The following is a 12,825-nucleotide window of genomic DNA, read 5'->3' as shown; positions in this document are numbered from 1 at the left end:
CATTTTACCCACCTCGGAAGGATGGAAGGCTGAGTCAACCTTGAGCCTGGTGAGATTTGAGCTGTTAATTGCAGGGAGCCAGTTAGCACAAGTAGCTTGCAGTACTGCACTTTAACCACTGGGCCATCGTTGCTCATTTAATCCCTTTGTTTGATTGCATTAGTACTGCACAATCATGGTTGTGTCTCAACTTTTTGCTGATTTTGCATGTTTCAGAGAATCTCCCAAAATGGGAATTGTTGGATTGGCCCAACTGAACTCACATACTTGGATCAAACCAAAAATGAGTAATTCGGGTTAACTATTTTCCTTCTTTTGGTGCAAATATGCGCAAACCCGGTTCTGCCACATATTTCTTCCAATTCTCAGGGCCATTTGGCTGAGAGAGACAGGCTTTTGCCCAGCAAAACTCACAATACTCCGGACTGTCAGTGGGGTTAAGAAGCCTTTCAGAAATAAGAAGAAAAATTACGCAATTTTTTTCGATGTGAAGGGAGGTAAGAATTAGTCCGCAAAATCCCTCCTTGAACCAGGTTGGACTACAACGTGGGCAGGTTGTGAGAACCTGAACTGGTCTGAGATCACCAATTCGCCATCGATGCGACTTTCAGTCGTTTCGGCTGCAGCTTCCGTCATTTGCAAAGATGACGCGGAGTCCACGTTGAGTGTAAGGCGAGGGGCAGAGGAAAGATTGACAGGCAAAGCTACTCCCCGCAGGGATTGCAATGGGGCGTTTAGCAGCCTCAGGTAAAAGGAATTTTAAAAGGCTTGTCGTTGTATTCAACGTTTCCACAACAGAGGAAAAGAGGGAGCGGTCACCGTCAGGCGCAGCTCCGGAACCGTTACTCTCGCGGGGATAATCGGGAAATTCTAACTTGAGCTTTCGCTTTTTGCTGGGATTTAATCAAAGAGGAAAAGTCGACAGCGTCGAGATCCTTTAAGGTAGGCAAAATTTTCTTGAGTACCGGAGCGCTTTCTTGCATCTTTCCCACGACTACCATTTATACTGCTTCGCCTACAGGAAAAACAAAAAAGTGTAAGTTTACCTTCCCGATGCGTTACTGTCACGATCTTCTGGATTTTTTGCGAACCACCTTTGTTTCCCAACTCCACCCCTTTACACTGAAGTCTCCCAAAGAAGCAAGCAACTTCTATGTCCTTAATCCACCCAACCTTGAATTTCTATTTCTCTATTCTTGGTCAATGACCCCCTGTACCCCTAATCACATATATAGTTACTAACATTCTGGCTCTTCCTAGTGAACCAAGAAAACAGACAAAAAGGGACTTCCTTCCCTTCCAGTCAGCATTGATTTCTGGCTGCTATCTGGACGTGTTGGAGGCTGGAAGGCTGACTAAGTAGGGAAACTGAGGAAGCCAATTTCCGCTCAAGATGAAGCAGAATTAAAAATGAAGTTATAACTGTGTTACAACCCCTGGTATGCCCAAATATGGGAGGGAGCTCACTACTTTATCAGCACAAATACAACACAAACGTGTGTGTGTGTGTGTGTGTGTGTGTGTATGTATATATGCATTTGTGTTACAACCCCTGGTATGTATATATATGCCTGCCTGCCTGCCTACATTTATATAGATACACACAGAGAGATTCTATACACACAGAGAGAGAGATTCTATATGAAGTTCTATACACACATACACATGTATGTGCGCGCGCGCACACACACAAACAGACAGAGATGTGTGTATGTATGTGCCGTATTTTTCAGAGTATAAGATGCACCAGAGTATAAGACCCACCAAGGTTTTGAAGAGGCAAATTTTAAAAAAACATTTTTTTGCATTCTGCAAACATCCCAACAACGGCCCATTTTTTTTTTCAAAAAAGGCATGAATAGCCCTTAGGAGGCTTGCAGAGTGTTCCTGGGGGTTTGGTGGGGGCCAAAAACAAGCAAAAAATGGCCTGGTTTTTTGTGAAAACAGGCCCTTTTTTGTCAAAAAAAGAGGGCATTAGGAAGCTTATGTTTGTGGGGGCTGGGCGAGAAAAATTGAGCAAAAAATCCAACGGTTTTTGCCCATTTCTGCCCTCCCCAGCCCCCAGGAGCTCTCTGAAAGCCTCCTACAAGCTATGCACGGCCATTTTGGTGAAGGGGGAGGGGTTTCAGGAGGCAAAAAGTGCTGTATTCAGTGTATAAGATGCACCCAGATTTCCAGCCTCTTTTTTGAGGGAAAAAGGTCCGTCTTATACTCTGAAAAATACCGTATGTATGTATATGTATAAATATTAATCAATGTCCATTTTGAATACATAACGGAAAGAGGAAACTTGAGAGTTCACAAGACTGATACTATATGGAACAAAACTGTGACTGAATCTGGAGGTTCTGCTTTGGATACCAGGAAGCCCCCTCCCCGAAGGAAAACAGGCTGTGAAGAGGATGTGTAGCATCCCAGACAGTACTGTGGACCCTGCTCAAGCATTGCATTGTATGTTATTTCCTGGATAGAAAGAAGTGAACTGCCAATAATCTTTTCTGCCATCTTTACCACTCTCTGCACTGTCTTCCTGTCTATTAACTAGTTACTCCTACTTCATTACCATATAAAGTGACTACCCTTGGATTTGGTTTTTACTATGCTGCTGATAAACTTCATTCTCCTCTAACCCTGGAGGTCTGGAGGCCCCTAACCACTGTTTAAGGTTAATATCATGTCACCTTAAATTTCTGATTATGGGCTGGCCTGCAATGTATTTTAACCAAGTGTTAAAGCCACATCCTATCAGTAGTCTGTACATTTGTGGTCAGCTGTTTCAGGCAGATATTAAACAAGTGGCAAAGACACATTCTGGCTGAAGTTCATCCATAGCTTACAAATGCCTCTGATTCTTAATAAGCTAATAATTAGACAAATTTCCACTCATCTTACGATATCACTGCAGTTCTCCTGGCAAAACTTTTGGAAGTGGCTTGCCATTGCCTCCTTTTTAGGGCTGAGAAAGGCTGACTGGTCCAAGGTCACCCTGCTGGCTCTATACCTAAGATGGCAAAACTCAGGGTCTCCCAAATGCCTTTGCCATTGCATCAAACTGGCTTTCTGAGAATTTACCCCTACCATAAATCTAGAATTTCAACACAGCCCTCAGCCTGCATTGGACTGTAACATCCATATTCCAAAGTAGAGATTGTTAGAGATTGTGGGAATTGCAGTCCAACAAGATCTTTAATAGCATCAGGTTGGAGAAATCAGGTCTATGAGGAGTGGTTCTGTCCTCAGCCCCTACAAGGCCCACTTTGTTTCTAGACATTTATGTGCTAAGTCCTCGACTTACAACTGGTCCTAAAGTCCTCGAGTTACGACCAGCTGCAGGTCCTCGACTTACAATTGACAGCCAGCAACAGCCCAGCCGCGCCTGATTGGCTAAGACGCGGCTGGCTGAGCGCGGGCTGCCCGAGGCATTGCTATTGGTCGCCCTGCTTGATAGCTCCATATAAACAGCTGTCAAGCAGGGCGAGGTGCTGAATTCTCACTGTATATGGTTGACTGTGGCTATTACTTAATAAATTGCTGTTCGGTTACCTCAGCTGCCTCACACCTCATCTGTTCCTTCGAACATCAACACTATGCAGGCTGAACTTTCAAATCTTTAACTAGCAGTGGATACTAGATAGATTCCTGCTGACTAAAGAAAGTGAAGAAAGAGACAGAATCTCTATTAGACTAGTGCTGAGCAGCCAATGTTTCTGTTCCAATTGCTGTCGGGAGAAGCAATTTAATTGTGGGCTGGGGGGGTAAAAGCACAGCAATATTTTAGATGTTTGCTGTCTCCTTTCTCCCCTCCCCTTTAAAATTCCTGATTAATGCCTCATCTGTTTGTAGTGACTCTTTTTCATCTCATTTTCTTGATTCAGGAACAGAAAACCTCAGTTATAAAATTCATATTTTGCATGCTTAAGTTCCTGATCAAAGCCCGTCCTTGCCTTCTCCAGAGTTAGCTAACAGCCCTGCCTAAAATCTAGTAGATTCACTGCTCTCAATAATGACTTCCAGGAGTCTGGTTAACCTCATAAATCAAAGCAAGCAAAATGGCCAGTTGTTACACTACAGTTCCCATAACCTCCGATAATTAGTGATGTTGGCATGGGTTTATGGGAATCAGACAAGCTCTGGGAGGCTACAATTCCTAGCTTTAACTTAGATTGGTGTACTAAATATTTAGGAAATGTTTTTGTTTCTTGATACGTGTATGGAGCCAGATATGACTATGGAGAAGCCATCTAGAAGCTGTTAAGACAACAAATGGAGAAGGAGTTGCATTAAAATATATTTTAGACTTCTGGTGGAGCCATTTTTGTGACCTGTCTGGTCTACCTTATAGGATGACAATACACAATTATGTTATAGAAAAAATATCTGGCTTGAGTTTTTTGCATTTGCTATAATCTCTTATATCGAACTATCTGGAAAAATCATGTCATGTAGCAGAAAGTGATAGCGGCTGTGTCTATTTGTGCTTATTTTGAAATCTGCTCTGCTAAAGAAGAGCATGAAAATATTTTCTCTCAAATCCTCCTTATGCTAATGGGATGCTGTGTTAGCTTTCCATTGCATAGAGATAGCTAAAGTGTTGTTTGTTTGTGGTTTTTATAATTTGGATGATGTTCAATCTCAGTGGCTTTAACAGAACAGAAAAAATGATTCCATTGCAGTAATGGATTCTGCTGAAGAAAGCCACATTTTTGCCGGCTTTAGCTGCAGGAAATTTTTCTCTGGATGAATTCACAAATTGAATTAAGCTACAATATGGCTTGCTTAATTTGGTTTACCACGATGCATACAGGGTCAGTAAATAACCCATGATTTTATAGAGGTAAACTAAGACTTCAAACGTCCTATGATTTGATTATTTGATTATTCTCTACTGGATTTCTGATTGCAGATGTGACATAATGGACAGTACAAACAGGGAAACTTGGTTATTCCTGGTTTGTGTTATGGCCCATCGAACCTTTAACTAATTTACAGAAGACGCAAGGTAACAATGACTAAAAATGAAAGAATTCACCACCAGGAATTGACTGGATGAGCCATTTTGCTTAGCTAGAATAGCCCCTGTACCATGTCAGAAAATCATATATATATTTTTCAATTGAAATGACTTATAAATAATGTGGGAATATACTATTCTCTTAAAATAAAAAGGGTCATATTTTTTGTCTTCCACAGTTGGTGTGCCTTGTTTCTCCTCCATAGAGCATCAATTATGCATCAATGTGGTCTCCTCACCTCCTTTAATGTGCCAGGTAAACTGAGTATCTGATTACCTGTTAAAATAGAGTAAAATGGCAAATCGCATATGACTTAAAAAGGAAGTTATGGTGTCTTTGACCTTATGATTTTAATTCTATAGCTTTGCAGATCATTTGCATACTCTGCCCTTGAAGAGTATCTGGAAGTTTCAGCTGGTGCAAAATGCAACAGGGTGACAGCTTTGTGAGCTCCAAGACCTCCACAAACTACACCTCTGCTCTGTGAGCTTCTTGGGTTGCCAGTTTGCTTCCTGATCCAATTCAAAATACTAATTGCAGGTTGTCCTCGACTTACAACCACAATTGAGCCCAAAATTTCTGTTGTGGAGGTGTTTGTTAAGTGAGTTTTACCCCATATTATGACCTTCCTTGGAACAGTGGTTAAGTGAATCACTGCAACTGATAAGTTACCGTGTTTCCCCGAAAATAAGACAGGGTTTTATTTTCTTTCGACCCCTGAAATAAGCACTTGGCTTTATTTTTGAGGAGGTCTTATTATTTTTGAGAAGCAGGAGGCGGCAACCGTGGTCACTTTATGGTTGCTGCTGTGTTGCGATATTTTCAGGGAAGGCTTATTTTGGGGGAAGGGCTTATTTTAGCACATGCACTCAAAAGCCCAATTGGGCTTATTATCCAGGGAGGTCTTATTTTCAGGGAAACGGTAGTAACACAGTTGTTAAGTGACTCTGGCTTCCCCATTAACTTTGCCTGTCAGAAGGTCGAAAACAAGGGGCTCACATGACCCCAGGAACATTGCAACCATCATAAATGTGAACTAGTTGTCAATTCTGATCACGTGACCATAGGGTTGCTTCAAAGGTCATAACTGAAAAAGGGTCACGAATCACATTTTTCAGTGCTGTTGTAACTTTGAACTGAACATTAAATGAACTGTTATAAGTTGAGGGCTACCTGTATAACTTTTCAAACTTTACATGGCACAGGATCAGGTTATTTGAAGGTCCGCCTCTCCCCAACTCCATTTATCCATTCCATCCTATCTAGCAGAAATGGCACGTTGTGGATCCAGTCAGCCAATGAACTTTATTTAGCAGTAAAGGCCAACTATGTCTTTTTTTTTAGGCTCCCGCCTCAGTATGCATATTTTCTAATGAGATAGACTGAGGCAGGAATATCATTTAATGACAATTTATAAGAATATTCAGACAGAGAGGATTCCTCTCATTCAAAGAGGGGGAACCCAGATCCTTATCTTAAGTTCCATTTTATAGTTAACACAACAAAGACAATGCAAGAGGAAAAGTTGATTAGAGAGGGTAAAAGCAACAGTAAATCAGCTACATATAGTAAATCAGCTACATATAGTCAAACGTTACATGTATGTCCATTTAAATGAAATCTGGTGTCAGAAGAGGCGTAAAATGTAGCAAGGAAAAGGTTGTTCGGAGTTCACAAAGAGACAAACCAGACATCAGCCAATTAGCAGCTAACAAACTTTTTATTATCTAATCTCTAGCCCTCCCTTCTATAGTTTTCAGTTTAGGAATGTTAGAAGCTGTTGATCAATCCATACAGCAACAGGGTAAAAACATCTACATTCCAGCATGTAATGAGTCTTACTGCCATTTTAAAAGAGAGAAAGATAAGCTAAATTAATTTAAAGCTCTCAGCCAGTTCAGTTTCAGTTCCTCATTTTGTTTTCAAAATTATGTACTTTTCAAAATCACATTTCACAGCAACAGCTCAGTAGGATTACAAATAGTTCTGATACTCTTTGCAATCTTTCTGTCTAAAACTTTGGTGTTTAGGGCCTGCTTTTTCCACTTAGGCCTTACTGATTTTAATAGATCAATAGGCTATATTTTCGTTTCCCCACACCAGGAAGAGAGCCTTTCTATTGGGGTACCCACCCTTTGGAACAACTTTCCCCTGACGTGAAGCTAGTCCCATCCTACAGGGCCCTCAAAAAAGACCCTCAAAACTGTATATGCATCTAGCTTGTGAATCCCATGCAACTGTAGAGCCCCTTATATGGTTGCATTGTATATACGGTAAGTTTAGAAGGTGTTCCTCCTGCCTTTTTGTTACTGTAGTTTTTGCATTTTTTAGTTGGTTTTGATCATTAGATTTTGTGATTGTTCGTTTTTTAATTTTGTACACTGCCCAGGATCATTATTAATGTATGGCATTTATCAGCTACATATAGTCAAACATGTTACATGGGTGAGATGGGTATGAGATGGGTGGCCATATAAATGCCATACATTAATAATGATTTGGGAGTTACAGATCTTGGGGTAGGGGCATAACAGCTACAAAAGAGACATCTTGCCAGCACTTTCAACAATTGTAACAGTAACAGAGTTGGGAGGGACCTTGGAGGTCATCTAGTCCAACCCCCTGCTCACACAGGAGACCTATACTAGGCATTTGAACCACCGAACTTTCTGATTGATAAGCTCAGTGTCTTAGCATGGGGTTTTCTGCTCTGGGCCCAGAGAGTGAGTTAACCATCCTCTTTTTGTTATTTTCCACACCCCAGTGCCTTTGAAAAGCATTTCTGTGGATGTCATTATACGAGGTTTTGTGGCTGACGTAGTATCAGAACTCCAGTACCAGAATGAGGAAAAGAATCCAGTGGAGGCCACCTTTGTCTTCCCTCTGGATGATGAAGCTGCAGTCTATGCCTTTGAAGGTCTCATCGGTGGGACACGGATTGAGGCCCAGATCCGAGAGAAGAAGCAGGTACAGAAAACTAAAACATTTCAAAATACAAGGACATAGTTTTGGGAAGGCATAAAAGGTTATATTGCTGCATTCAGATTGCATCTACATGTCACAATCAGGTATGCTAAACAGGCTTCAATACATTTCCTTCAAGTTTGATATATTTTCGTGACATTTGTTTCTCTACTATAATGAAAGGTAAGTAGGAATAGTGTGACTTCCCACACGTGTGAATGTGTTTTTCATTTGAAAGGAAGATTATCTGGAAAGGTTACTAAACTCCCTGTCTGATAACTAGGTGCATGCAATCTTCTTGACAACATCATGAAAGTGAATTGCCATTGCTGACTAGGATTTTTTTTAAACCCTAAGTCCCAGAGACACTTTATTTGTGTCACTTTAATCAGTGATCTTGTCCTGTTCTTGCTTCTTTTGCCCTCTTCTTCAACACAGGCAGAACAAGAATATGAAGATGCCATGAGCGAAGGCCGCCAGGCTTTCCTGCTTGAGAGAGAAGAAAATGCCAGTGACATTTTCACGTGCAACCTGGGCAATCTTCCTCCTGGTGGGGAAGCCACACTGAAACTGCGCTACGTTCAAGCGCTAGCGGTGGAACCAGATGATGCCGTCCGTTTTGTCCTGCCAGCTGTCTTGAACCCCCGCTATGTTCCTGCAGGTAACTATATGCCCAAGTCCAGCATGGAGTCCCCAAAGCAAAGCCTCCAAAAAGCCCCTTCGCTGCCCTCCCTGCTCAATGGTGTCAAGCACTGGGACAATGAACTCAGCTTCATCCTAAAAACCGACAGTTGTGGCTGGACTCATACGAGACATGAAGGCATAATGTGCAATGCTTACATAGGAGTTGGCATGTTCTGTACATTATTTGGGGATGTACAGCTAGCAGTGTTTCAGACACATTAGGCAAACACAGATATAGTTTGTCTTTAAAACAATAAACTCTTGAAGTAAGAAGCTTGAGAAAGAGGTATGCCACCAATGACCCTTTCTATTTAATTTTACCATTTTCTTTATTTTTACTAATGTATACAGTTCAAAATGATGTGCAGTTACTAGACCAGACTTTTGCAAGATAGTGCCCACCAGATGAGTAGAAGAAGGTGCAAAAAACTTGGAGACTTTCAGCTATCACATCCCATTATTTTCCTTTCCAAATTAAAAAAAAAATACTAATATAGAGTGATATTCTTCCCTTCCTATTTTTTTCTCACACCACCATCTTCAGGAAGTAGGCTGGATTTGCAGGCTGGGGGACTAGGACATGATTACATGACCTCCAATTTGAGCAGGGATCCTTATGGCTTCATGTACTCCTCCTTTTCTTAGCAGGAGTGATTTACCATTGGTTTCTTCTGTGGTAGTCAAGTAGTAATCATATCCCTCCTGGTGTAGCTTTGGAGTCCAAGCAAAGTATTTGCTCAAATCGAAAATCAGAATGAAGATTGTGGCCATACAAGTCTCTGAACCTGACCTGTCTTGGTCCAACCTAATAATCCCACAGTCCCATTTTCCTGCTTCAGGTGGTGTCCTGCTGCCCCAGATTCTGGGAATTCCCCGGGAACCTCCCCACTTTCTACAGACAAAGCCTCATATGTCTTTTCTGTTAGCAGGCTCAGAAGGGGGCACTGTTTCCCAGCAGATACCACGAGTGTCCAAAGAAGCTCTACCTTACACCCTCAGCCTCAGTGCCAAGGTAGAGTCCCCCTATGGCATCAACCGGGTGGACTCAAAATGCAGTCTTATACAAAATATGTCAGAGGATCACACTGCTGCCCAGGTAAGGCTGCTGGGAATATAACCATTTGGATAGGGAGAAACTTTGGGTAAAAAAGTATTTTTCCAGCACCTGCACACTTCATATACCACATCAATAGTCTGCATGAACCCAACAACTAAATGGAATACAGGATTGTTCAATCCATTTGAACTTACTTTTAGGAGAAAACAAAAAACAAAAATAGGATATGGGACCAAGACTGATGCTGAAAAGCGGTGGTGGTGGTGGCCCAATAGAGGGCTCTAAATGCATAGGAGCTGCCTTTTAGAACTGCCAAAAAATATTGGTCTGCTGTGAACTAAGAGCTACAGGTAATGCTCAACAACTGTTCATTTATTTAATGATGATCTAGAATTACAATAGCCTAGGAAAGGAAGCTTTACAGCAGGGGTGTCAAAGTTGATTTCATTGAGGACTGCATCAGGGTTGTGTTTGACCGGGGGGGGGGATTGCAGAGTGGACATGGCCAGGGTGCATGTGGCCAGCTCGTGTCACTCGTGTCAAGGGCAGCTGTGGTGGTCCAAGAGCGCTGCTAGAGAAAATGGGTTCCCAAGCTCCGTTTTTGGCTGTGATGGCCTCCTGCAACCCTCTGCCAGCGAAAATGGAGCTTAGGAGGGCTGCATGCAGCCCTCCCGAGCTCAGTTTTCACTGGCAGAGGCACTGCAGGCCAGGCCTTCGTTGTTTCCAAGGCGGCACTGCAGGCCACATCTAAGCACCCAGCAGGCCGGCTCCGGCTCCTGGGCCTTGATTTTGACATCCCTGCTTTACAATCATAAAGCATCTCTGGCCATTGCAAAACCCCAACAGTCATGTGATCACTGTCTGGGTGCTTGGCAACCTGACCACATTTACAACCAGTTGCCAAGCACCTCTCAGTCATGTAATTGCCATTGGCAATCTTCTCCACTAGCTTTTCCAGAAAGTCAGTAGTTGCAAGCTACTACGTCTGCTGAAAGGGCTCCCTCTGCCCTATAGATGTTGGCTGAAAGAGGTGCATTCTTGCATCCAATCAAAGGATTTCCCTTTCATGCATTGAAGAGAGCTGAACTCCTTGGACAGACAGTTCTTTCAGCCAGCCCCCAGGGGGCACCAAAATCTAAGCAGAGAGACTGGGTGGTAAGGCTAGGAGTGTGGGGTGCTTGATGGATGGGACAGGCCCAGTGCAGGCCTTGCACAAATGTCTCTTTGTTCAGGGGCTGAAAATCTTGTTCGGAGTTCGGCAGAGAAGACTTTCAGCTCTTGAGCAGAGAAGCAGTTTGATAAGGAAAGGAGTGAAGAGGGCTTTGGGCAGGTCCAGCACAAGCTGCACGCAAGTCTCTCTCTCTCTCTCTGCTGGGATTGTGGTTGTTGAGAAAAGCAGTCATAGGGGGGTCTTGCTCAAGGACTGAGATTGCATGATAATTGTGGTTGTAAGTCAAGAGTTACCTGTACATGGTTTTCCAAATAATAATTTGTACATAAATAATGCATGTTGTTTACGTGGAAATAATGAACAAATCCTACGCTCACTTGCCCTGAGGTTATTATTTAGGGCCCCAAGGGCTGACTCTGCTGGCCAGGATTCCCAGTTGCCTGTTCCCCAATTAGGTAGTCTTCGGATATGTTGTGCTACCAGTCCCATTATTCCCAGAAAGTAAAGCTTATGTAAATGAGATATATACCAGGTTGTATATATGACCATTCTTACAAAGGGTAGATGAGCTTGCAAGGCTAAACAGATCTTCTGAAAGTTCTCTTGGAGGGGGCCAAATAGCTAGGTATCTGGATGGTCTGTTCCCTATCAGTGTTCCTATCAGAGTTAAAAGGGATCCTCCCTTAATGGAAGACTTAAGGCAAGACAATATTTACATAACAAAATCTTAAGCAACTTCCTTGCCTTAGCTACTTAGCATAGCATTTGCAATAATAATTCATGGCCTGGGGTCTACCACAATGCAGGAACTACGACCTGCAAGCACTTTGGTTTCACTTATCTTCCCAAAGGTCTCCTTGGCTAAAGGGCACCAATTTGATCGTGATGTGGAATTGCTGATATATTATGAAGATGTGCACAAGACCAGTGCCATTTTAGAGATTGGGAAATCTGGAGCTGCCCCAGGTAAGAAAAGTTGAAGGCAGAGGTGGGAATTTATGCCATTGCACTACAGTTCTGAGCAATCCCTCTTACTAGGCCTATCAGTGAAGGATGTTGAGAGATGCAACTCAGCAACATATGGAGGAACACAGGTTCTTTATCTTTGGCATAAGCTATCATGTGGCTGAAGTGGAAGTCCTAAGAATTGCCTTGAGTGAAAATGCCTCCTTTTTCTTGTGCCATATCCATCATCAGACATTGGCAATCATGTTGCCAATCCTGTTTTTATCAATAGCCACACGAAAAAGTGCTGTTGAGTTTTGTCCAAACCAGTCCCTTAGGTTTTGAAGCTATGATGTTCTTCTTCTGCTTGGACCACATTTGAAAATGCCTATTGATTGCTTTCTTCCCACAAATATAGGTTCACTGATGGGAGACCCAGCTCTCCTGCTAAGCCTGTACCCAAACATTCTAGCTGCCAAAGGAGGCCAGTGTATTCCTGGAGAGTTCATCTTCCTGCTGGATCGCTCTGGCAGCATGGGTACCTTCACGGGTAACAGTTTTGGTGCCCAAACACGCATCGAGAGCGCTAAGGTACTTTAAAGCTGGATGAGTGGGTGAATCAGTTGGATTGTTGAAGATAGAGAATGAAAAGTGGTCCAGGACAGTGGTTCTCGACCTGTAGTCCATGGACCCCTGTGGGGCTGCTATGTCATCACAGGGGGTCTGTGTAGGCTTGAAGAAATACCATGATTTAAATCGTCACCACCAGTTCGCAAATGTGAACGCACGCGTCACCACCGCACTTGCATAGGACCTTTGATTTCCGACGATCAGTTGTGATGCGCGATTTAAATTAGCTAGAAAGCAGGAAATCCAACTATTCTAGCTAATATAAATCGTGTGTCACAGCTGATCATTGGAAATATTGGTTCACCTGAATTGGTAGCATTTTTATTACCAGTTCGGGCAAACCGGTAGCATTTTACCCCTGG

At 42.7% G+C, this 12,825-nt stretch overlaps 1 protein-coding gene across 4 annotated transcripts in view; it reads left to right on the top strand.

The window, feature by feature from the left end:
- The first annotated feature begins 271 nt into the window (after nucleotides 1-271).
- Nucleotides 272-12,825, top strand: part of LOC309381458 (von Willebrand factor A domain-containing protein 5A-like) — a 55,356-nt gene continuing 42,802 nt past the window's right edge. For 3 of the 4 annotated variants that reach the window (XM_081932464.1, XM_081932467.1, XM_081932466.1), the window contains exons 1-7: nucleotides 272-942; nucleotides 5,191-5,267; nucleotides 7,777-7,979; nucleotides 8,415-8,637; nucleotides 9,587-9,756; nucleotides 11,740-11,854; nucleotides 12,252-12,424. In XM_081932464.1, the coding sequence (XP_081788590.1) occupies nucleotides 5,228-5,267; nucleotides 7,777-7,979; nucleotides 8,415-8,637; nucleotides 9,587-9,756; nucleotides 11,740-11,854; nucleotides 12,252-12,424 (924 nt within the window). In that variant the 5' untranslated portion in view covers nucleotides 272-942; nucleotides 5,191-5,227. The remainder of the gene's footprint in view (nucleotides 943-5,190; nucleotides 5,268-7,776; nucleotides 7,980-8,414; nucleotides 8,638-9,586; nucleotides 9,757-11,739; nucleotides 11,855-12,251; nucleotides 12,425-12,825) is intronic. The other variant, XM_081932465.1, reaches the window with a different exon arrangement.

Source organism: Natrix helvetica (genome assembly GCF_964273705.1).
Source record: "Natrix helvetica genome assembly, chromosome: Z".
NCBI classification, from domain to species: Eukaryota; Metazoa; Chordata; class Lepidosauria; order Squamata; family Natricidae; genus Natrix; species Natrix helvetica.
This window is presented reverse-complemented; position numbering and strand designations above follow the sequence as displayed.